We start from the raw sequence: 23,327 nt of genomic DNA, 5'->3' as shown, positions 1-23,327 counted from the left end.
ATATTTTTCCTTTCTGCACATTAAATTCTTTAATAATATTCCAGATTCAAGAGAAGATGATGATGTTCACAACCCAAACATTTGGGTGATTGAGCTGGTAAGATGGAAATTAGGGGTTTGTTTGTTTTCAGCCAGTTAAAGGCTTTAGTGAAACAGCATAGGAAAAATAAAGATTTCTCATGCTGAAAGACAGGAGCTGAGAGACACAACACTCTGTGAACTAATATCCCTGGAGTAGTTTCAGGCAGCATATTCTCTACTGAAAACCAAAGAAAACAAAACAAACTCCTCCAGGAAAGAAAGGCTCCCCAAATATTTCAGCAAAAGATAAAATCACAGAAAAGTTTGAGAGAACGCAAGCCAAGAATGTGAAAGTGCAAGCAGTGAATAGTACCAGATATTGGACACTTAGCTAAAAGAAGGCTTTTATAATGTTTTAATAATAGATTTGAGTCAAAGAAGTGTTCAGAAGATTTCAAGGGAAATTATTAGACAGAGTAAAATATTGGAATCTAATGCATTGAGTTCAGAAAAAAAATACTATATACACTGAAATTCTGTTTAGCCTTCATGAAAGATATAGGAAAACCTGTTTTAAGAAACTTGAAAAAGATATGACAAAAATCTTAATTCATGTTTTAATTGGTCTTGGATGCTACTTCATCCATTTAATTTTGCAGCAGAACAATAGGAGAGCACTTCAGCACCGTAGATGCTTTGTGTTTATAATTTTCAAACAATTGGACACAGAAGTGATAACAAAAATACTTTTTATGAACAGTCAGAAGAGTATGCTAAAATTATTTTGACTGTCTCTGATGCAGATTCTCATTTATTCTTAGGGTTTTTTTATGCTCACATTGCAATAAGTAGCAAGAGCTCTTGTAAGAGATATGCTAAGAATATTGGCCTACAAGCCTTCTAAGATTTTGTCAAAATTTTTTAAATGAGTTTGTGTGTTGTATTTTGATATGAAGATTCTCACACAGAAGAGCATTGTATCTTTGTGAGTATCTTTGAATAAGAGATGTTCTTCATGTTACTGGTTCTTTGGTGATATTCACTGAAATAAAGGAATGCCTTTTTTTGTTTACTTAGAGAAAAAAATTATTATGTATTTACTTAATTAATGTACCTAGGTGAATAAAAATAATTTTGGCCTGCTCAGAAGTCCTTGTTGCAATTCAGAAAGGGAAGTTTAGATAACAGAAAACAAAATAAAGTTGAGAAAAGCACTAAACTTAAAAGGAAAAAAGTTTGTTTTAATGTTACACTATGATGTTCATAATGTAAAATGAATGATGAAATATTATCCCTGAATAACAGATCTTAACATGTAGCCTTGGGCTTAAACAAACAGATATTAGTGGATGGGTATTTCAACTTTATACAGAACAAAAAAAAAAAAATGCACTTCTGGTTCATGACCAGAATATCACTACTGCAAGAAAAGTTAATAAAAGTGAAAGCAAAATAAACAAAAATAAGCTAATTACCGTTCATCACAGGCAATGTCTGGTGCGGAGCTGTAATACAAAAATATCTTTTTTAATTTTATTTAAGTCCTGTTTAAAGTTACAATTGTCACTGCATTTGGCTAAATAAAAAAAAAATATTTTTTCCTTATCAGCATCTTTTTTCTCTTTTAGCCTGCTACTCTAATACTAATCTCAGGTGTTTCAGTCTTCCCATTGAAAAAATAATGCCTGTTTAATTTAATTTCCTGCCATTTTATATTAACTACAATGACAGAGGTTTAGAACAGTAGAAATATGTGATTTGAATAGGGAAAAAAGTTGTGTGGGTTGAAACTATTCATGCAGAATAGGAATCATTCATTAATATTTTGTTTGCCTTCCAACAAGCTTCCAGCAATTAAGAATGAATAGCAAGAAAAGGATAATGACATGTTGTATCAAAATTCAAGTGCTAAAGGAACACTCTGAGTTTATGTGATCAGTTGATGCATCTCTTCTGCTTGTTTTTCAGATCTACACTATACACAGCTCAGAGTCACTTTATTAGTCTTACAATCTGCTTGACATTGATTGACTTTCTGAAGCTAACAGAAATTATAATATTATTTAGGCCTGACTCATTACCGTCACTTTTAATGCTTGGTACTAACAGAAAATACAGAAACTCCATTGAAACTTAAGAGAAACCTCCTTTACTGTTAGAATTGAAAAACTGTAGAACAACTTGCTCAGAAATGCCATGGAGTCTCCATTTTTGAAGATACTAAAACCCTGACTGATCAGATCCCTAGGCAAAGTGCTCTAGCCGACTCTACTTTGAGGAGAAGAGTTGGACTAGATGATCTCCAGCTAGCTCTTAGGCCACCTTAAATTCTTGCAAATACCCCAGGATATCATACACTGTTAAAGTGGAAAGTCATCTGCTTAGAAAGTCAGGGAAAAATAAGAACCGCAATTCCTAATGTTCCAGGGGTTTGGGTAATGTCCAAGCCAATAATGAATAAACTGGTACAAATACTTGTAGAAATATAGCTTGCTTTACCTTGCTATACTAAACATACTACTATACAATTTGGGCTAATTTTTTTACACTTCTCTACATGTTAAGTTGCATCTTGGACTGCATTTTACAGTTGATTCAAATGTTTTCAGTCCTTATGATTTTGTGATGTAGGTATGGTGACCACAGGAAGTCCTGGAAGCATTACTGTTTTTGTCCAAGTGTTAAGTAATTAAGATAGCTATACTTTAGTGCACACACTTTGTACACAGAATAAGTTGTGGAGTAATTGGCTGAGAAATGGTTGATGGTTGCAAGTTTAGTTCTCTAAACAATTAAACATAAAAAAGGTTTACTCTGCCACCCTGCTACTACAGTCCAAATGCACCACCACTTTTGAACAAAGTTTATAATGTTGATAGCAACTGATATACAGAAACCATGAAAGAATATAATCCAAGAGCAGTGTGAAATACCAGGAATTACAATGCAAAACCTCAAACTTTGGGATATGAAAATAAAACCTCTCTCATAATGGTGAAAAAGTGCCACGATTAAGCCTTGTGGAGCTATATGGATATATTGGTTTTTACCAAGTCTAGACCAACTCTGTCCCTAACGCCAACCTCCAAAACTAGGGTTCTTCATGCATTGAAAATATAACTTTAGTTTCCGTCTTGGATAGAGATGAATTATTTAATACGGGTTGAGATAAACTGTGTACCATAGAATAAGTTAATAGAGATCATTTACTACAGATAGCAGGAATGTAAGTCTTTGGCATTGCAGTGTTTTTTGTTCTGTGGATGAGTGGAAGGAAAACTGTCTCGTTTAAGAAATACAGATGAAACAAGGAAGAAATGGAGATTTATCACTGTGGTATAATACAAAGGTATACTACAAATTCTTTCCTCTGTGATCTGTTCATCTCCAAGATCAGACACAATTAGGAAGAACTCCATATGCTGTTCTCAGAAAAGATGATATCAGTTTTCTGAGGGTGAAAATTATCAAACCTACAGTCTTCCTATTCAACTTATGGTCTTTTTACTAAACCTGAATATTGTAAGATCCTACCAAAGGACTAATAAAGGCTTAAGGTTGCTTTTTTGCTGGGATAGACAAATTGAACAATTGTGGACTTCTCTGGGTAAAAGTTACTCAACCATGTGGATTTACAGTGGTGGTAGATGCATCTGTGTTAATGTTGTGCATTGAAAATCAATAAAGCCGAATATAACACTGTCCTCTCATAGGTTGGTGCCTTAATTTGTCAGCACTTGGATGACGCATTGCAGCTGACCTGAAGCTGCCTCCTAAACTCAATCAACCTAGAAGAAAACAAGTCCATGGATAAGGCAGAGATAAGTTGCATTCAAACCCAAGCAAAGACCTCAGCCAACCCTGTTCTAGCTGAGATCAAGATACATCGCTGGGCGGAGAGCTGGGTGGAGAGAGGTCCCATCCAATCAGCTATCTGAGCCTGGGAAATCCAAAACCCCAATAAAAAGGCTATCCAGATTAAACTTATTGGTTTTTGCTGAGGACTCAGTGTTGTGTTTTGGAGGCCTGTGGGTCTGCTAGACTTCCTGGGGCTATGCCCTGGAAGAACGTCCCCTAGAAGTTTAACCTCTCCCATGGACTCCTGTGACATGCTCTCAATCAACCCTAGTGCCACTCCCCCTGTGTTGGCAGTTCAACCTCCTGTTAACCAAATATGGTCAAGGTTCTAGCAGTTTCTTTGTTCTTTGCACACTCGTTGGTACCCTATTAACCCTTGAGTTTCCCTATTGGTCACTGTAATCCTTTTCCTTCTCGCACCTTCAGGTGATTGATTGTTGCTGTTGACTCTGCCCCTTTTTACCAGTATATAGTCCTGGACCCTCTACTCTCCCTGTCTTTGTCCCTGGACGCTTTCAGAGTGTAGGTGAAATAAACTACCACTGGAAACCTATACAAAGACCCTTCCTGCTTCTGCCATCTCAGATAACCAGCTGCTGTGTGTGAGTGTGGTGTTTGCTGTCTGCTTGGTGGAGTGCTCTCCTCCTGGGGATGCTTCAGGAAGGTTGCAGCAATCAGCCATCTGCCCATGCTGCAACATCGTGTCATGTGTCTGTCACCAGCCCACAACTCCACAAAACACTTGGAAATTTCTCATGTCCATTTTTCTGAGAAATTACTGGTGTAATTTTATAAATAGTAGAACAAAATTTAGTATGTAGTCTGTCTTCACTTGTTAAAGTGGAGTTTACTATCCTTATTTTTTCATGGCAATAAATACATAAGAAGACCAGCATTTTACCAATAACTTTGTGTAAACATTAATGTTGGTATTCATCATTTTCCCCCCTTGTTTGTTTCACTAATATGCAGGTTTATGTGAAACAACAACTGTTTTACAGATATAAATGAAGATTAGACTATATGAAGAAATTTCTTGGTTTTGAGGGGGACTTATTGCATTTATAGAAACTACTGCATAAGTAGTAATTATTATGTATTAGTATTCTAGTGTTCATAACTGAGTTCATAGGGATTTAAACTCATTTAACTTAAATGCTCTTATTAGTAACAATTAAAGGACTCATGTGAGCTTCATGAACAGCAACATGTACATGCATATAGAGGGTTTTTTAAGAGGCATTTTAGAGCACCCCCATACTGTTGTGTTTTTATCAACTTTATCTCCAAGATGTCCTAGATTTTTGGGTGTAAAAATGTGGTGCCATAATTCATGTAGCCCAAATATTCCAAGTATGTAAAACCTCAGTATCTTTTATTACTGATATTTGTCCTCTGACAAATGTTTTTCCAGATTATACTGTCTAAACTATATGGTAATTTGCATATCAGAGATGATGACGTGGTAAAAAGTCAACTGCAACACAGATATTAAATTTTTTATGTTCTTAAAATTCTTTATGTTTATCACGTGGAGTGTTTCTAACTGGGCAGGTAACAGATGTATATTATAATCCAAGTCTATTTCTTTTTATTGGAAAAGAACACGCCATGATGTTATGCCATGAAGCTGGATGCATTAAAAATTTGCAACACATATGCCTGAGAAGGTCTGGTTCTCAGAGGTAATGCAATAGAAAGGTCAGAATTCTGATGTTTATACTGAAAGTAGAAGTGTAATAAATCCTGAAAAATAACCATTAACATGCACATCATTCTTTCAGAAAGAATTTTATCATCATTATGTCATTCTCATTGATATTCTGTGGAAAGGGCTGAACTGGCTCTACTGAACTGAATACTGTGTGTTAGTTTTGGGTTAGATAATTCCTATTCAGTACAGCACTTAAGAGAAAAGCAAGATTAACAGCCATATCTGTTTAAAAACTATTAATATAACTTAGTAAAAGTACATCACATTTCTTTTAGTTTCAAGGATATGTAGTGATGTTCTTAGGGAATTTTCAGCCTCAGCTATGAAACAGCCCAACTTTGCATCTGTCACATCTCTTCCCTACATGCCAATTAGGTAAGGCATATAACTTTCAAAGAATATCTGAAAATGAACAGGATGCTCCTGAATCTTTTATAGCTTGTTCCAGAACTTATTTTAAATAACTTTGCTATTACTCTTCTGGTATCCACAGATGTGATAAAAAGGTGTTCTCTTCTTGTGATCTAGTTGAGTCTGATTTCCAAGAAATCAATAAGAAATGGAACATAAAGTTCCAAGTATTTAATGGGGCTTTTTTTCTAATTCGCATTTTAAGTTACATCACTCTTGCAGGAACTGTAGATGATCCAAAGTCCTTCTGTTGTTGAGAAATATAGTCAGTGCATGTAGCTTGGTGAGCAGCTGCAGTGGGAGCTCTGGGTGTTGGGAGCCCCAGGCAAGAGGCCATGGACTGCTAACCCTTTGCATGATAAAGGGCATGGAGACCTGTGCCCATCCTGGTGACCAGACACTCAGAGACACAGCAGAAGCTGAAGAGCCCAAGACTTCCATGCACTTAGACTGTGAAGGTATAAACGCCCAGGATTTTCTCTGTTCATGGTCCCTCCTCAGAGGTACCAGCTCAAGCTGTTACTTTTTTATATGTTATTGCATAGAGATTAAATTATTTTAATGATTGAGACATCTGAGACTCTGCTATAGGAAATTTGGGGTCAAGCCAGTAAGGAAACCTAGTATGAGTGAGTTTGATGTGTGTAGATGCCACAGGGCCTCTCTCCCAGCTCAGCTGATCCAAATGTAACTGCCAGAATAGCATGATATTCAGGAATAATCTATGGGATGTTCTAAGTGAATTCAAATCTCTGAGATTCACAGTTTGTGTCATTGGCCCCTAACTAAGTAATAATTGATGTATGGTTACAGCTTAAAACATCTCATTGCATGAAGTTTTGGTCTGTCAAACAGTTACAGTAAAGTATTTCTGGTAGCTGTCACCTGTTTAAACTTTTGATCTACTCATGCCAGGAAGGTTTAGCATTATGTTTGTTGTCCAGCCTGTCTACCATCAGCACTAACTACCTCGGTATCTTTAAAGTTTTATACCCTCAAAAGAATTTTGTACCCTCAAAATGAAACTACCTCCACCTACCCCTCTACTTGTAAACCTGATGTGGATTTCTGTTCTTCAGGGCTTGTGTGAGTGGTTGCCATTGCTGTTTTCTCCCTTCTGGCCTGCATATCTATTTCCATCCTATAGTGACTAAAGTTGCCAGTGGGAGTGATGTATGCCTATGTCTCATTCTAACACAGGGCTTTGAAACATATCTGAATCCAAAGGACAGCACTATCAGACACCCCATTTTAAACACAGGAAAATTTGTGTAGTGTCTTATAAGATGAATCTATTGGTGTTTTTTTTTTTTCAGAAGGTGCTTTCTAGAACAACAAACATTTTTCTGCAGTTCTCTAAATGTATCATTAAATTATTTTAAATGTATCGTTGCTGCCTGAGTGTAGTTTAAATCCTAAGAGAATCCCTTAACTTCTCACTGAAAATCCTGCATGTCCTCAGCGTCCCCTGAAATGTGAAGGATTGACTCTTCCATTTCCTGGGATTCTCATTGGTGCCAGGGTTCAGCATCTAGGCTTCCAGAGCAACAGCAATATCTGTCATTTTGAATGAATACAAATCTCTAACAATCCATGTTCCTACAGTCCCAGTGGAAGCGTGTTGTGTCAGCTGTGCTTGCGGTACTTTAAAGGCTTTATTAAGTCAGCTGGCAACACACCCTGTCTCCAGGCACTGGCTTTTATGGCAAAGGACCTAAGAGACTTTTTTGTCCCTTTCCTTTCTTTTTTTTTTTCCTGTTTTCTTCCCTCCTTTCCCATGTTAACTAGCTGTCAGAAACACAGGTAGTGATTTTATAGAAACCTTATGGGTGTGTTGCTATGTTTGTAATACCCACAATATTGTTTACAGATAAGCACTTTTACCCACCCACACAACCTTACACATACATGTACACACACTCTCAAGTACCTTTATGCAGTCTGATATTAATTCTGATCAACTTAGTACTCCTGATTGATAAAGAAGCTGTACAAAATATATAAATAATTATAAACAGCTCTCTTAGCCCATGTAGCCATTTGAAAGGAGGCTATGATAAACTGTGTGACGCTTCTGACCACTTATTGCAGTAAAATCCCATGCATACTCTGTCCAGCGGCCTTTTATGTAAGAACTGTGCTTTCTGTTTGCTTTCATGTAGACAAAATTGCTTAATTGGTAAATGTTGAAATATTAGTTTGCTTAAGTCATGTTTTGAGAATCAGTTGTTCAAAGACTGAACTTTGCAGTGACATTCAGAATCTTTTCTCTTGCAGCCGTTTCGTAGAGTGACGTTTTCTGTTGTGAGTCAGCCTCAGGACCCGCATCAAGGGTCATTGCAGAGTTGCTATGACAGCGGTCTGGAGGAGTCAGAAACACCAAGCAGTAAGAGTTCATCAGGGCCAAGACTGGGTGCCCTTCCACTCCCAGAGGACAACTACGAAAGGACTACGCCGGATGGCAGTGTTGGTGAGGCAGAGCATATGGAAAATGGTAGGGGCAAACACAACATTCACACACATAATCTCACTAGCAAGTGATACTAAGTAGACTTTTGAAAGGTCAGTCCAAAACCATAAATAAATACATTAAATAATTAATATTGTAATTATTTACTTTTAAAGTTTGTTTAAATGCAGGTATACAAAATAATGGAACATAACACCACTAATATAAACAACTTTTTTTTTTTTTTTACATTACTTAAAATCTATACTGCAAAAGAAGTTAAAACACTGAAAAAAATGTCAGTAGAGGTCCGGGGAAACGGTAATTGAATAAAATTATATACTTTTCATTTTAGATAAAAGACCATAAAGGACATATATATCCTCATTTCTTTCCATTTTTGACTCAAAACCTACGTAGGAAATTTCCCAAAATGTGATATATACAGCATTAGGAAAAGAAAATAGTATTTTAAAACCCCACTCTAGAGAATTCTTTTTTCCCCAGAAATGTTGTATAGACTGTTTTCAAAATAAAACACAGTGCCAGGTCCATTCTTCATTATTTAGAATAGAAGAATATTACTTTCCTTTTCTTCACACTTTATTTTGGACAACATTTATAACATTTCATTTAAATTCAAGGTCCATTTATGTAGAAGGGGAAACTGTTAAATAATTGTTTATTCCATAGTAATTCTCCTATTATTAAAAACCAAAAAAAATGTTAATATAAGTCTCAGGTTAGATTGTTTTTTATTTCTATCTAAAACTATTCAGGATTAAAAAAACCAAAAAGACTTATTCATTTTGAAATGTATTTTATAAACCACAAATATTTCACTGTTCTCCACTTTTTGGCCTTGATCTAAAGTTTTGTGAAGTCAGAGACTGACTTCATTGTATTTTCCTTTGCCCATAAACACCGAAATAAATAATACATGTCAAACATTTCTTTGATAACCAAAGAAGTAACGGGTTTTCTAATTCAATTGTAATAGATGGGTACATGCAAGAAGGATGGTGTATTTTTTTATTATAGAATGAATTTATTAGTTTGGCTAAGTGCATGTTAGTTTTTCAGAGATTGCAATACTGAATAATTGTTCTTGGGGTTTTGTCTTGTCTGAGCTAGACATGTCAACCCACTAAAACAATGCTATTTTCATGGTAAGATATCTCCCAATCTAGTGTGTATTGCTAAAGAATGGCTACAGCAATCTACATATGCTTGAACTGTATGTCCCAATAGCAAAAAAATTAATTGACTAAAAAGGAAGACAGTACTATCCATCTAAAGTTATATCAGGTTATGTATGTTTATACCTTTGCATTTATATATTTTCCTTGGTTGTTTATATGAGTATATTTGTTTACATTTCATTTTTCTGGGGATGTGGTAGGGGAAAAAAGTGACAATGGTATCACTGGAAAAAATGTCAGAAAAAAAGCTTGTGGAGTTTGTACCTAAATTGGGCTGATTATTTGATTGCCTGTTTTGTAGTGAGATTTTTGTGGTTAGGATGATAAAATGAAGCAACTTGTCAATTCCTTTGGACATCCAGCAATGTAGAGAATTTGTAGACATGAAATTCTGAATTCAGAAAGTATTTTAACATAGGTTATGCATGATCCATGCTGGAGAAACTCTAGAATCACATATTAATATAATTTGTAATGTATTTGGTATCCAATGGGAAAAAAAAATCACACTAACTGAAGTGCAATTGAAAACTAAAAGTGCTTGAGCAGTGTTCTAAGTTAAAGAAAAATAGTTTAAGTTTTCTTATTGGTGCAAAAGCTGGAATTACATTCTAATAACTAAAATGTTTTAGATGCTTCTTTTTTATCTTTTTTTTTGGCAGGATGAATTTCTTGGATTTGGTTTAAAAAATAGTATTCTAATATTAATAGATAGAAACATAGAGGTAGATAAATACATTACTTCATGGTTAATGAACAAAAATTCTCCAGTAAAAAATGTTGTGTGGTAAGACATGCAAAGAATCAGGATTTCCTCCTTCTTTATAAAACCTTGAACAGAGACCTTTAAAAGCTGGGTGTTAGTGTGGCGAAAATTACACTCTACAGATTTCTGGATTTTTTTAAAGACAAGATTTCAACAGTGGCATGTCATCTACCTCCCGAAATTTATGTTAACAATCATCTATAAATAATGATGGAACAGGATGGAATGTACTTTTGTTCCTTCATATATGTATTACCCTTATTTGAGTGAGAGTTTTCTGTCATATGATTCTTAAGTCCACTTGTATTTAAGTATTGAATTGTTCAAATTCTGATAATGTAGTCTTCAATATTAATGGATCATTCTGACAGAAATAGAATTGAAATTGAAGTCTGTCAAGCGTTCATTTGTCACATTTAATTGGAATCTAGGTAATCTGCAGTGTTTGGCTAGGTTAGGTTTTAATCAGGATTTATACTGGATTTTTATGAAGATTTTCATGGAAACAGCATTTTGGAAGTGATCTTGGTTATTAATTTTTACTTCAAATATTTACAATTTAATTTCAGTTGGTGTGAAACAATGCAATTATAACTAATTACTTTGAATTTCCTTTCATTTTAGAATTTGAAATAATAATCTTTAGCACAGTACATGAAACCTTCCAATGTTTCCTTCTTTTTTTTATCAAGCCTAGATGACTAAGGAAAATGAGCACTTTTTATAGTTATGGCAAATGTAAAACATTCAGCTCATAGGCAGAATATATAAGAAATTCAACTTTCTGTTTGCTGTTAAGAGTTTCTTTACATTTTCTTAGTTGAGAATAAAACACTGGAAAAGTGGAAAAAATGGATAAGGGAGTTGATTTTCTTAGAATATGGTGAACATTGCTCACCAGCCTACATGACTGTCAGATGTAGATTGAAGTTTTATTCTGCTGATTAGCTGTGGTGTCAGATGTGGGAGAAAAAAAAAAAAAAAAAGAAAGAAAAAAAAATGTTAGCAGATTGACTGTGAAAATTCAGTATGCAAAAATCTTGTTAATTAGTAAAATCTGCAGAACCAGAAGTAACTTCTGAGTTAATTTATCCCCTGCCCTTGGAGCTTTCCTTGCAAAGAAATTCTGCTCATGTGTGCAGCCTTCTCTGATTTTGCTGTTAGAATGGTACTGTCTTAATGTAAATTGCACCATAATTTTCTGAAGAAGATTTCCATTACATTCATATTTGTATATCAAGGGCAAATACATTACCATGGTAAATTAGTTTCCTGGTCTTTTGTCATAGCTTTCTAGTTCTGACCATGCCTAATGCAACATCTCAGAAGAAAATTTTGAAAAAACTCTCTGACAGAAACTTCCAGAATTACTTCTCCTGACCCCAACAGTTAATAGTCAGCATGTGATTTTCTAAATAATGATAATAATAATAGAACTAAAAACCACACTAATTTACCACAAGACAAGTTACTGGCCTGAAGAATGTCTTTCAACAGTGAAATCCTCTGAAGGCTGACAAAAATATTTGGGGTTCGATTTTTAAACTCTTACTTAACTGTTTAGTGTCTATTCCTTTTTTTTTTTCATTATGAAGATGAGCATGGAAGCATTCATTTTAGTTTTTAAATACTATGGATTGTTATGCTTCCTTATAGTTTACATGCTTCCTTATAGTTTACATTTCCTCTGCATTATAAATCTTCCTAGATTATAAATCTTCTTCTAGCAAAGGTACGGATAGCTGGAGATGTACTCTCAAAATCTGAAGAATGGACAAGACAGCCTTTTCATTCTAATTTCTATGTTATTAATTACAGATATGATCTGTAAATGGACCTTTCATTGTTCTGTTTTATTTCTCTTACCTGGTTCTATTAGGTCTCTCTCATGTTTCTTGCAAGTCTCAGAAATATTTCATTATATTCCTTCTCCCTACCCCCTGATTTCTGCATGCCTACAGTTTATTTATGCATGCAGTGGCCTAATCAGGTTTTTTTTGTTTGTTTAATTTAGCTAGAGAACCTACAGTGGTGAAACTGCAGCACTGCAGGTTATGGCTTGTATGATCTTCCCTCGAGATTTGTTTCCATGCAGTCCTAATTAAACTGTGTGCCACACCTGAGATATCTGCCTTAAAGCTAGCTCAGGCAGCTAAGCTACATGAACATGTCTTTGATCTGCAGCACAGCATGTTAGGTTAGCCCCTGTTTCAGTGTCAAATAGGGTTGGAGAAGAGCAATCGTCCGAAGGAAAAGAAAGGGATGGTTTACAGATTCCATTTTTGCAGGGGGAAATGGAGTAAAGAAAGATTAAGTGACATGTCTGAAGTCACAGATAAAGTAAGGAGCAGAGCTTAAAAAGGAGCTCAGAATTTTTGTGATTCAGTTACTTGACTCCCACAAAGAAATCAGTAGATAAATTACTCTCTGACTGACACATGAAATAAAAGCCAGGGAAGAGAAGTGCATTACCTTGGTTCACATAGTCTGATAATGTGCTCTGTTTTCAATTACAATTTCTGATTTAGACTGTAAGAGTCAAAGTTCCACCATCAGTATAAAGAAGGGGTTCATAATGTATGAAAGGATGGCTTGAAAATGTGAATTTTGACAATTAATACATATAATTAATTTTATCTATAAGAGCATTCTCTCACTTTTGCTTGTCAAATAGATTCTTATCTGTTCTCTGGACCAAAGTGTGAAGAAAAGAATACATTAATTTAGAGAACCCATGTTTACAGAATCTCTTTTCTTTTAGTTTTTTGTAGTGCAAATAACATAGCTTAATGTTCTTGAAGACTTAACTGTCCTTATTGTATAATGGCAAACAGACACTCATTGACTTATTTCAGAGAATGACTGCATTTTTGCAGTTCCCATTATTTTCAAATGTTCTTTCCTCTAGAATTCAGGTCCTAAAATTGCATGAGAATAATTTTGTTTTGAAATTGGGTCCTGAAAATGTTGATGTAAGTAGTCCATCTGAGAGGCTGAATCAGTAAAGGTTTTCAATGTAATTACACAGTAACAGTTCCTTTTTTGTTTGCTTGGTTTCTTTTTATTCTGTCATGGCTGCTGCCTCTACTTTTTCTTAAATATCACTCCGCATGCATGAACCCAAAATACAAGAAAATGCTGCAAAAATGATTATATAATGCAAATACATAAGAATTCTTACCCTTATTTCTGATGAATCTTAACCTATAGTTAGGCATATGATGAATTTTGGATTCTGTAACACTAGCAACATACATGGGTAATGTTTGGAACACATACATATTCAGTGATGAATGATATCTTTAACCATTTTTTTTTTTGAGAACACAGCATTCTGATAAGATCTGAGAAAAGATATTTTATAAGAGGGAAAAAAAAAAAGCCTAGATTGTAAGAGAGAAGACAAACTGTGCAGGAATCCCTGATACACTAGTGCAGTATTATATAAGGCAGGGAACCTGTCTGGGGAGAATATTGGCTGCTTTTCCCTTTGATTTTTTTCCATTTCTAATCTTTTACTGTGTTCCTATAGATAATCTTACCCCATATGTCTAAATTTTTTCAACAAAGGAACAAGTTTGATAATCTATATGTCCATTATTATTTTAAGATTCAAAACTATATTGTGCCTGTTCTTTAAGAACTACTTGTATTTTGAAGTGTTGTGCATACATACTTATAATAGAAATGAAGGAAATATAGTTTGTGTCTAATTCTTAGTGCTGATATATATTTTTATATATTAACTATTCTATATTTACATTGTACTTCAATTCCACTGTGCCAAGTAAAGCCCCAAATATACACCAGATACAATGAGAAATAGCTCTCATTGTAGATAACAGAATAGCATTTTTTGTATATTTTCATTGACTGTCCAGACAAATATCAACAACTTCTCTGTTCTGCTCATGAAGAGTACCTGAGTTTGCTGTGAATGGTTTTCTGCTTGATCAGGATTTTAACTGCTCAAAGAACATAAGCTTGGATCTGCTGGATTCAAAGAGAGAATGCATATTTCTGTATTGGAAATCCACCCCCACACATTGGTAGCAAAACAAATTATTCAGCACTTTTCTGATTTTCTGAATAGAATTGTATGTCTCTATTCTCTCTGTTGCTTTCCCATTGTATTTGTTCTAGCTTTTGTGCTGCAGAGTGAATGGCATATGCCTTTTTTCTGAAAAATCATAATTTAGGATTTCTTCCTCCACTCCTGATTTCAGCATCCTGCTCTTAAAAAGAAAATACACACAGTAATAACTGTCCACCTCTGTTAAAAATAGCCTATTGATACTAGATAACTTCAAATGCCATGTACTAAAACTTTGATTTCTTTTATTACCCTTTAAAAAAGGAGCTCCATGTTTATATTCCATCAGTTTTTAACCAATAATTTAAAGTGGAGGGAGACTTTGGATTTTTAAAAAACCAAACCTGCAGTTATATCTGTTAGGATGAAGCAGTAGGGAAGGGTTTGTATGTGCATGTGGGTGTGCACGCTTGTACACATCTCAGTGAGTCAGTTCTCACTGCAAATACTCATGAGATCTAGACATTAGCAGTTATATAACCTGCCTCATCTATGAATTTCAAATCAATTCACTGAGGTGGATATGAACAAACATACTGAACTGACAAGTGGAGAGCTAAATGATCAGAAAGTGAAGCAGTGTGTCCACTGTCATGCTGTGAATTGATCCAAACATGGTGCCCCTCTCAAAAAGTAATAATTGGAACATCAACTTCCAGTTTGATGAAGGTTTTGCAACTGACTTAGTGAAGTTAGGCTTTTGTCCAAGTCTTCCGTGCCAGCTGCTAGCTCAGGCAGCCTCCCACTGATGCAGATTGCAGAACTCCCTTTGATACTGTCGCAGTCCTCAATGTAGATGGAAGGCAAAATGCATTCCAAAATTTAGACTCAAGGAAGAACAGACATCTGGTTTATGAATGGAATATTTAGCAACCTTTGCATCCAAGGCAGGCTCTTTCCTGAAAAAAATCTAATGCAGAGATTCAACGGAAGTTTATTTTTCCTCTGTATTTCCCAGTTGGCTTTATTTAATGATAGATTCTTCCGTTTTCTGGACAACATTAGATATTTCTATCCCTTCAAATCTTCAGTTATAATGATGATCCAAGGGGGTATTTCATCTTAATTTCAGAGAAAAAGACTTTTTCCTCTATTTGTGGAGGAATGTATAGGGTCAGACCAAAGATCATCTGGTGGCCAAAATAAGGTGCTCAGGAAAAAGTATAGCAGGACAAATAAACTGATTTGTGGTCTTCTATACATGAGCAGTTGGGAATTCTGATTCCCTGAGCCACATAATGTGCATTTAGTAATCTTTATGGATTTACATACTCAAATTTGTCCAGTTTCCATTGCATGCAACTATGATTATCTCTCTTTACCAGTAAGGGTTTTGATAGTGATTGTGTGTCCCATTATTCTTGGACTGGACACAGGAAAAATAAAATTTCTAGTCTGTAAAGGAACAGTACATAGGAATTTTTTTAAGGAGAATAAGTTTATTTGTACCCATACTAAAATTTGCTGTTGTATAAGAAGTCCTGTATTCTGTTATTATTTCAAAAGGTTTAAACCCTAAAAATTGAATGGAAGTGTGTGTATCTCTAATGTATTTTAGCAAATATAAATGTAAGTTTAATATTCCAAAATCTACAGAAAGGTATTTAAAGGAATTAGAAGCTGCAGTGTGATATGTGTCATCTGTAGTTCTGAATTTTTTTTTTAATATTCATATTTTATTACTGATTTCAGAGAATTGAACAACTTCTATGATGAGAAAAGGATTTAAATGCAAGCATAATATGAATTCAGACATTTAAATATTTCTGAATACTTCTACTGTATCACCTATATTGCCCTTTTTGCCTCAACAGCAACACAGCATTCGATGTGAACCCCAACTCAAATGTCTTGGATAAGTAAAAAAAATCATGGCATCTCCTAGAACAAGGCATATATTAGAATTTTTAAGAAATTGCTTCAATTTATTAGTACAATAACTTAATATTTCAGGGCTTCTTGACTTTTTTTGGGTAAGGAACAATAATAACAACAAAACCCCCCACTACCAAAAAACCAGAGGTTTTATGCTCCAACATAATTGTGCACAATTTTTGTGCACAGATTTATTTCTTACATAATAAATGCAAAAGTCAGCATTTATTACGTAACAAAATGTATTTTAGTAATGAGTATTTTATAAGATGCTTTTTTGTTTTTGTTTTCTGTACACTGGAGTAATAAATTCTACTAATATTAACTGCAAATCTTTTATTGTAGATAAATTGCCATTCATTTTAAAGAAGCTGTCCATTCTGCAGCTTTTAAGAAAGGACAAAAGCATCTCTCACTAAATAAATTTAAAAAATTGTTTTGATGGATTATTCAAATCTGTATTTTTTTCTAAAATGCAAACTAAGGAATTAAGATAGAGAGATAAACTTCTGTTTGTATAATAGAAAAAGTAAAATGTAAAAGCAGTGAAGGAAGAACAGTTTTGATAATTTGTATGGATTATTGTGTGCTTTCTTGCTATCAAGTGTGCCCATACAAGCTTTCTCACCTTGCTTGCTTTAACCTGTTTTTCAGCTATATCTAAGAAAAAAAATCAACCCTGAAGAACCCTTCAGGGGCAATTGTTATTTTCCTAAGAAATCTGCATAATTTCATCACAAAGGGAATAAAAATCAAAGTTTATAATATCTAAAATTGCATGCAAACAAGACTATCTTCCACCAAAGTGTTAGTTTTCTCCCATTATGGTTTTATGGCAGATTTATTTTCTTGATCCAAGGATTTTTCTGTCTCTTCCTGAAATTGCAATAGTTCTATTAAGACCAGTACTGTCCATAGACAAGATTCTGGGAAAAGGTTTTTAAAATTAAATCTCATGAATTCAAAAAGTATGTGATATTTGTGCCCTGCTGTCCTACTGTCTTTAAAGTATTTCAGGTGCAAAGCCAGTGGTTTTCTTATGTAGTTGTCCTGCTCAAATTAATTCACATTTTATTTGAAGAGGAGAATGTGTCCTTTTTTGGGGCAGTGCAATGAAATTTACATCATCATGAGGTGTTAAAGTAACACTATCAGTGGAATATGACATTGCAAACTTTCATTATGAAAAGATGGCAAAGAGAGTTGTTGTAATTTTACCTTCTACTATTAGTCAATAACAGAAACTTCCCTTCTCTGAGTGGGGGATAGAAACCTATTATTTTTTTAACAAAGTCTTTGAGAGATAAACTTATCTATGCCTGGTGTGTTATTAATATCTCTCAATGTTTTATTCTGTTAACAGTGGCCATCATTCCCTGCTATTGAATATAAAAATTTATGCCAACATTCTTTTCATATTCTGATATGTATTGTAATAATAATATGGGGATTATTTTAATATATCAGTAGAATTGGCAGCTCTGGATTTGTGCTTTTTCTAGCTATCTCCTACACAGACATTATTCAAGCGTGTGAGAGAGTAATGAAATAGCTGACTTTGTTTTCTAGGTTTCTGGTTGTTTCTAGAGCTAAGTGGGTTAAATGGACAAAAGAGGAGTAACCATGAGTAACATTATCATGTATTCTGGTTTTTAAAATATAAGAAATGTAAGCATTTTAGTTGTGTTTGAAGATGTCTCATTCAATGACCCACAACATGATTAATATATTGTATTTAATACAGTTTCATTAGTCAGTTGAATTATTTTTGGTTAAAAAAAAGGATGGGCAAAGGTAGTTAAAATGAGACTTGCTTAATTATATGTACAGAAAGTTTTCATTCTTACTGAAAGCTTGTAACTTATTGTAGCTTCATCATCTTTCAGCATGATGAAAGAAATTTTGTAATGACATATAAAGAATGTAAGAAAAAAATTTAAACAATCCTAGAGAATTAAAAGAATGGAGACTGTTCTATCTGACAATATGCAAGGAACCTGCACAGTATGACTCAAGAGTCATGCAATCTGCCTGGATGACTCACAGCCTTCCTGAAGCCCTCTTTCCAACGTGGTGCTGCACAGAAGTACAGCGGAGAGGCAGAGGAGAGGAGCAGCATGGGTTGTGGTTCTGCCCCAGATAGAATGCTCCAGATAGCCCTCTCATATTTTAGCAATTAAGATTGGCCTGAGAAAAGCTGTAAGAAAAACAGGATTTAATAATTTTGACACTGTCTTATCTTTTCCTTTCCTTGCAAGCAATTCTAAAATAATATGTTCTGCCATAGTTCTCTACTTGGATGACATCAAGGATGAAGGGTAAAGGGTGATAGGAAAAAGTCAAATTTAAGTTACACCAAAATTTTTTTGTGTCTTTTTTATTCAATGAGAGGCTCAACAGCAGTGTGCAAAGGGCAAGAATAGAATATTTTTCCCCACTCATTGTTTCCTCCTATACTGGAAATGGTCATATCTGCAGAACTAAACTTTAGGAAATAACAGTGGCATAAGAAGCTCACAGAGAATGGCAAAACAAAATGGTTTGTCAAAGGGAGAGAGAGAGAGTCAAAGAGAGAGTCAAATACATCCTAGATTTTATAAATGACAGTACAGAGGACAGGCTCTATACTGCCACAGTGCACTGTTTCTAACAAAAGATGTTGCTTAGAGGCATAGTTCACTTGCCAGGAGCATAGCTATGGAAACTTGAGACACAGTCAGATCTAATCTCACAAATAGTGATGGGAAAATGCAGAAAAACCCAAGATGCCCCCAAAGGTTTAGATAAGTGAATATTTTTCTCTTGCTTTTCTCTTCGAAAGGAAACAATTGCCTTTAGCTTTGAGCAGGTGGAGTCCCACATGCTGTTGCTCATGCTATGAATTTTAAGGGGAAAAACTTTTCCAAAACATAAAGAAAGGCATTATCCTGAAGTTTCTTGAAAAATGTCATCAAGCAGGTCATGTTAATTGAGGAATTTAAGAAACTTATAAAACTAAAATATTCTCTCTACCACCTCTCCTCTCTGTCTAGTACTGTTGTATTTTCTGTCACATGCAGGGAACATTTAGAAGGTCCTTTTTCAGAAAGGCCAAAGCAAACAAACTGTGCTGACAAGACAAATTTGTTTATTACTGTGAAGATAAATAGTAAAAGAATTGAATCAAGTTCAGTTCAGTAGTGATAGAAAGTTATTACTCTCAGGTGACAATTAACTGGCTTGTGTAAAATGAGTTAGCACTTGGAGAGTATTGCCTACTGGAGAGGTGCCTGTGCCCCCACAAGCATTATCCAGCATCCCATTGAGACTGTCAGCTCAGGAAAGGGGAGAGCAGAGAACAACTAAGGTAAAAGGATCTGATACAAGGTCCATTAGTGTTTCAATAGCAATGGCTGCCAAGTGTTACTCTTTGGTCTGGCTTTCTATCATGGACAGTGTTCTGTCTACTCACAACCTGGCACTTCCTATCAGCATTAGGTTTATGTGGAAAGAGGAAATCCACATAGGGCTGAACTTCAGCTGTGGATTGAAGTAGTTTCACACGTAATTGTAGTGAAGGACACTAGTCGTGGCCTAGGCTTCAAAGCAGAATTCATTCCTATTTTTCTTAGCATTTATATTAATCTAATTTTAAATGTTCTTTTGTGAACAAGTTCAGATCACCCCAATGTAAAGAGGTGCTTTAGTAATACTAACATGTGAAATGCTTACTGTTGCCTGCTGGGCAGTAATGGAACTCTGCAGTATTGGAGCTCAGGAGTTCTTGTGCTCTATTAGCTGAAAATAACGACAATTGTTCTTCATCAAGAAAGGGTGGAAAACTGGGATGAATAAAAAATTCTTTTTTTCTACTCTCTAGATTTTTAACAAGTTCTGATCTCCTGCCAAAAAAAGTGTTTTTTCCAAAATTTTGCCGTATTGATTCCCTGTTTTCTCTCACAAATATTTCTTGAAACTCTCTCATTAAATAAATTTCCCAGTTTCTTGATTACCTCTTCAAAACATAACCCCATCATTTCCAATTGTAGAAATTCAGATGTATATTCACGTAAGGGTATTCACAGTACAGTTTCCAAACAGGTCTTGAAAGAGCAATTGAACATGAAGAAATTCCATTTAAAGTGCCTTTTAAAATGTTTGTTGGGTTTTTTTCCTATGTTCACAGACAAAGTCTTGGAGAGCAGAGTGTCTGTGTGATACCTCATAATTTGGTGTCAGAATCTCAAAATGTCTTGAGCACTGATATTGTGAGACTTTCTTGCATCATCTTTTTTACTAGTAATTGCAAAGGGATTGTCAACTTGCAACAATAAAATAATAAACTAATTTAGACAGTTGAAATTGGAGTTATTCTTGCCTTTCCATATTCCACACAGGACTAAAATTTCTTAAGCATGATGCTACAATTGCTGCTTCTTTCTGCAGAGGAACTACACTCCACAAAAGGGATAAAATATTTGAGCATACAGTATTTCTGAGATACTGCTATAACAAAATAGATTAAAACTTCATTCACATAACTATAACTGTGTAAAGAAGGGATTTACAACCATTATAAAAAGCTACACATATTTCCATCCTTAAGGCCCTATATTTTGCAAATGCTTTTCACTTAACTGGCATTTTATACTGAGATATCACAAAAACACTGCAAGTAGTATCTGTTGAAGCAGACAAACCATTATTTGTGAGTTTCAACTGACAAGATTGTAACTAATGCTATCAGTAGGGATGTAGAATTGTAGCATATATCTAAACCTGTTATATTTTATGCTTATTGGATTACAGACACTTTGGATCAAACACTGTATGCTTCAACACATTGTCTAAATCCTACAAGTCTCAAGATGCTCACATATATAATAGAATATTACTGTCAGAATTTATTGAAAGCCCCCATAAGAAAAACAGACACTAGATTGACCTCAAAGCAAAATATAAACATATAAAAATTTCTGAGAATTTTTATAAAACTTCACATATTTTCCTGTCTCTATTCCCTATTTCTGTGCTTTATTCATAGCCCCTGAGTGCTGGATCTTTGTGTATAACTTTTTCATAACTTCCATATATGTGACTTCAGAAAAATAATAAAGTTGGGCATGCTGGCACTTCTGTGTGTGCAACAAGACATTCCCTTGGGAAGCAGAGAAGAGAAATATGTAGAAAGTTGAATAATAAAGATAATTATGATTATATTATTTTACCATAAAATAATTCCATATTTCTATTGAAATAGGCTCCATATATTTTTAAATTCAGTCTTATTTATGTATCTAGTCAGTTACCAAATAATGTGACATTTTCTCTTTTAGCAGTATATTAAATGCTGCTGACCTCAGTGAGAGTTGTGATGTTTTGTGACATGAAACATCTGGCAAACTATACAAATATATGTGCCTTTCAAGCCTCTGATCCCTAAGATACTTATAAAAATATTTTCAAGTAAAGCACATAGAGAACTATTTATTTATATTTTCCTCAATTTTCTAGTAGGTAAGTTTTCCTGAAAGTCTTAGTGTATTTCTTACTCTCTGAAATCTAAACTTGAACAGCCTTTGAAATCTTTGCAATTACTACTATAGCTAACTAGAGAGAACTATTTTTATCAGTTTAACAGATCTGTCTTGCAAAGATCCTTCCTTGGGTGAATGAGAAAATAAAACCAGAAATGCTTCTAAAATAGTACGTTGAAATAATAGGTTCAAACAACCAAAAAGTTGGGCAACTAATTATAAGCTAATAAAACGAAACCTATGTTCAAATATCGGTGACTAATCAGCAACTCAGGTAGGGTAAGCAGTTGCAGGTGAAGCAGTTGCATCATGCTGCATCAGCAAGAAATAAGCTGTTTCCCCTCTTGAGTTCAGATTAAGAATTCATTTCACAGCATGATTGGGAATAGATAATGGGAGCTGGAGAGTCCAGGTTCTGCTTTCAGCTCTGCCACAACCACTATGAAAAAATGAAAAAAAAAATCTTTATGAAACATGCAAAATACATTTCATAAAATGAATAGGAAGTTCTTTGTAAAGATCAGTGAGCTTCCTAAAGGGGAAGCTGCTGATAATTTGAAATTACTTCCAAATTTTAGTTTGATTAAGTTCAACCTTTACTCCAACCTTTATTTTCATCTTCTGAATAATCTCTCTATATCCATGGTGATTTGCAAGCACATAATTTGTCAACAAAGGGCGAAAAATATTTAAAGTGAAGAAAAAGGAACTATAGAGGTTTGATATGAACCAACACATTCATTTTACTAAATAAATATTTTTCCTCAGAGTTGAGAGAACTGTATTCAATAAGCTAAGTTTCCCATGAATATCCTGTTGATTTAAAAAAGCAATCAGCAATGCTTAATTCCAACAGAATTGTCCTGACCGTTTCCCTTGCTGGTCTTTCCAGCTCCCTCCAAGAAGTTATTTATTGTTAACAAGTTCATCTAATATCTGGAGCAGGAGGGAAAAAGTTTACAAAGCTTCCACTATGCCAGCAACATTTCTGAAAGTCCTTTCCTTTCTTAAGTTTGACTGAAATTTCATGCAATGGAGTAGTCTCCAGAATTTGGAGGAATGTTTGTGATGTAGGTGCTTGGATAAAAACAATCTGGTGAGCCATAAGTTATCTTTAGTAGGAGTACTATTGCTAGCAATAGAGTGAAGGATATTTTGCTGAATGTTTTAATATGCTTAAGGCTTTTCTTACACATGAATAAACAGCTAAAATTGCAATTAAGACAATGTTAAACCATCCCTCTAGATATTAAAAAATATTTGTTTAAGCTTTCTAATAAAGTGGTGGACTATTCATTGATAATATTACAGTTCAAAGCAAAAAGCAGTGCCCTTCATTGATGATCTGTATGAGTGAAGATGCCTCTTTGTGTTTTAGAAAAGCAGACTTAGCTTTCAGTTTGGGTTTTTAATAAGTTCAAA

At 34.6% G+C, this 23,327-nt stretch overlaps 1 protein-coding gene across 4 annotated transcripts in view; it reads left to right on the top strand.

Annotated features, from left to right (window-relative positions):
• The window catches only part of PCDH7 (protocadherin 7), a 266,879-nt gene that overhangs the window by 116,234 nt on the left and 127,318 nt on the right, over positions 1-23,327 (top strand). For 3 of the 4 annotated variants that reach the window (XM_050974230.1, XM_050974228.1, XM_050974229.1), the window contains one exon: positions 8,282-8,498. In XM_050974230.1, the coding sequence (XP_050830187.1) occupies positions 8,282-8,498 (217 nt within the window). The remainder of the gene's footprint in view (positions 1-8,281; positions 8,499-23,327) is intronic. The other variant, XM_050974232.1, reaches the window with a different exon arrangement.

The sequence above is a fragment of the Serinus canaria genome, chromosome 4, assembly GCF_022539315.1.
Source record: "Serinus canaria isolate serCan28SL12 chromosome 4, serCan2020, whole genome shotgun sequence".
NCBI lineage: Eukaryota > Metazoa > Chordata > Aves > Passeriformes > Fringillidae > Serinus > Serinus canaria.
This window is presented reverse-complemented; position numbering and strand designations above follow the sequence as displayed.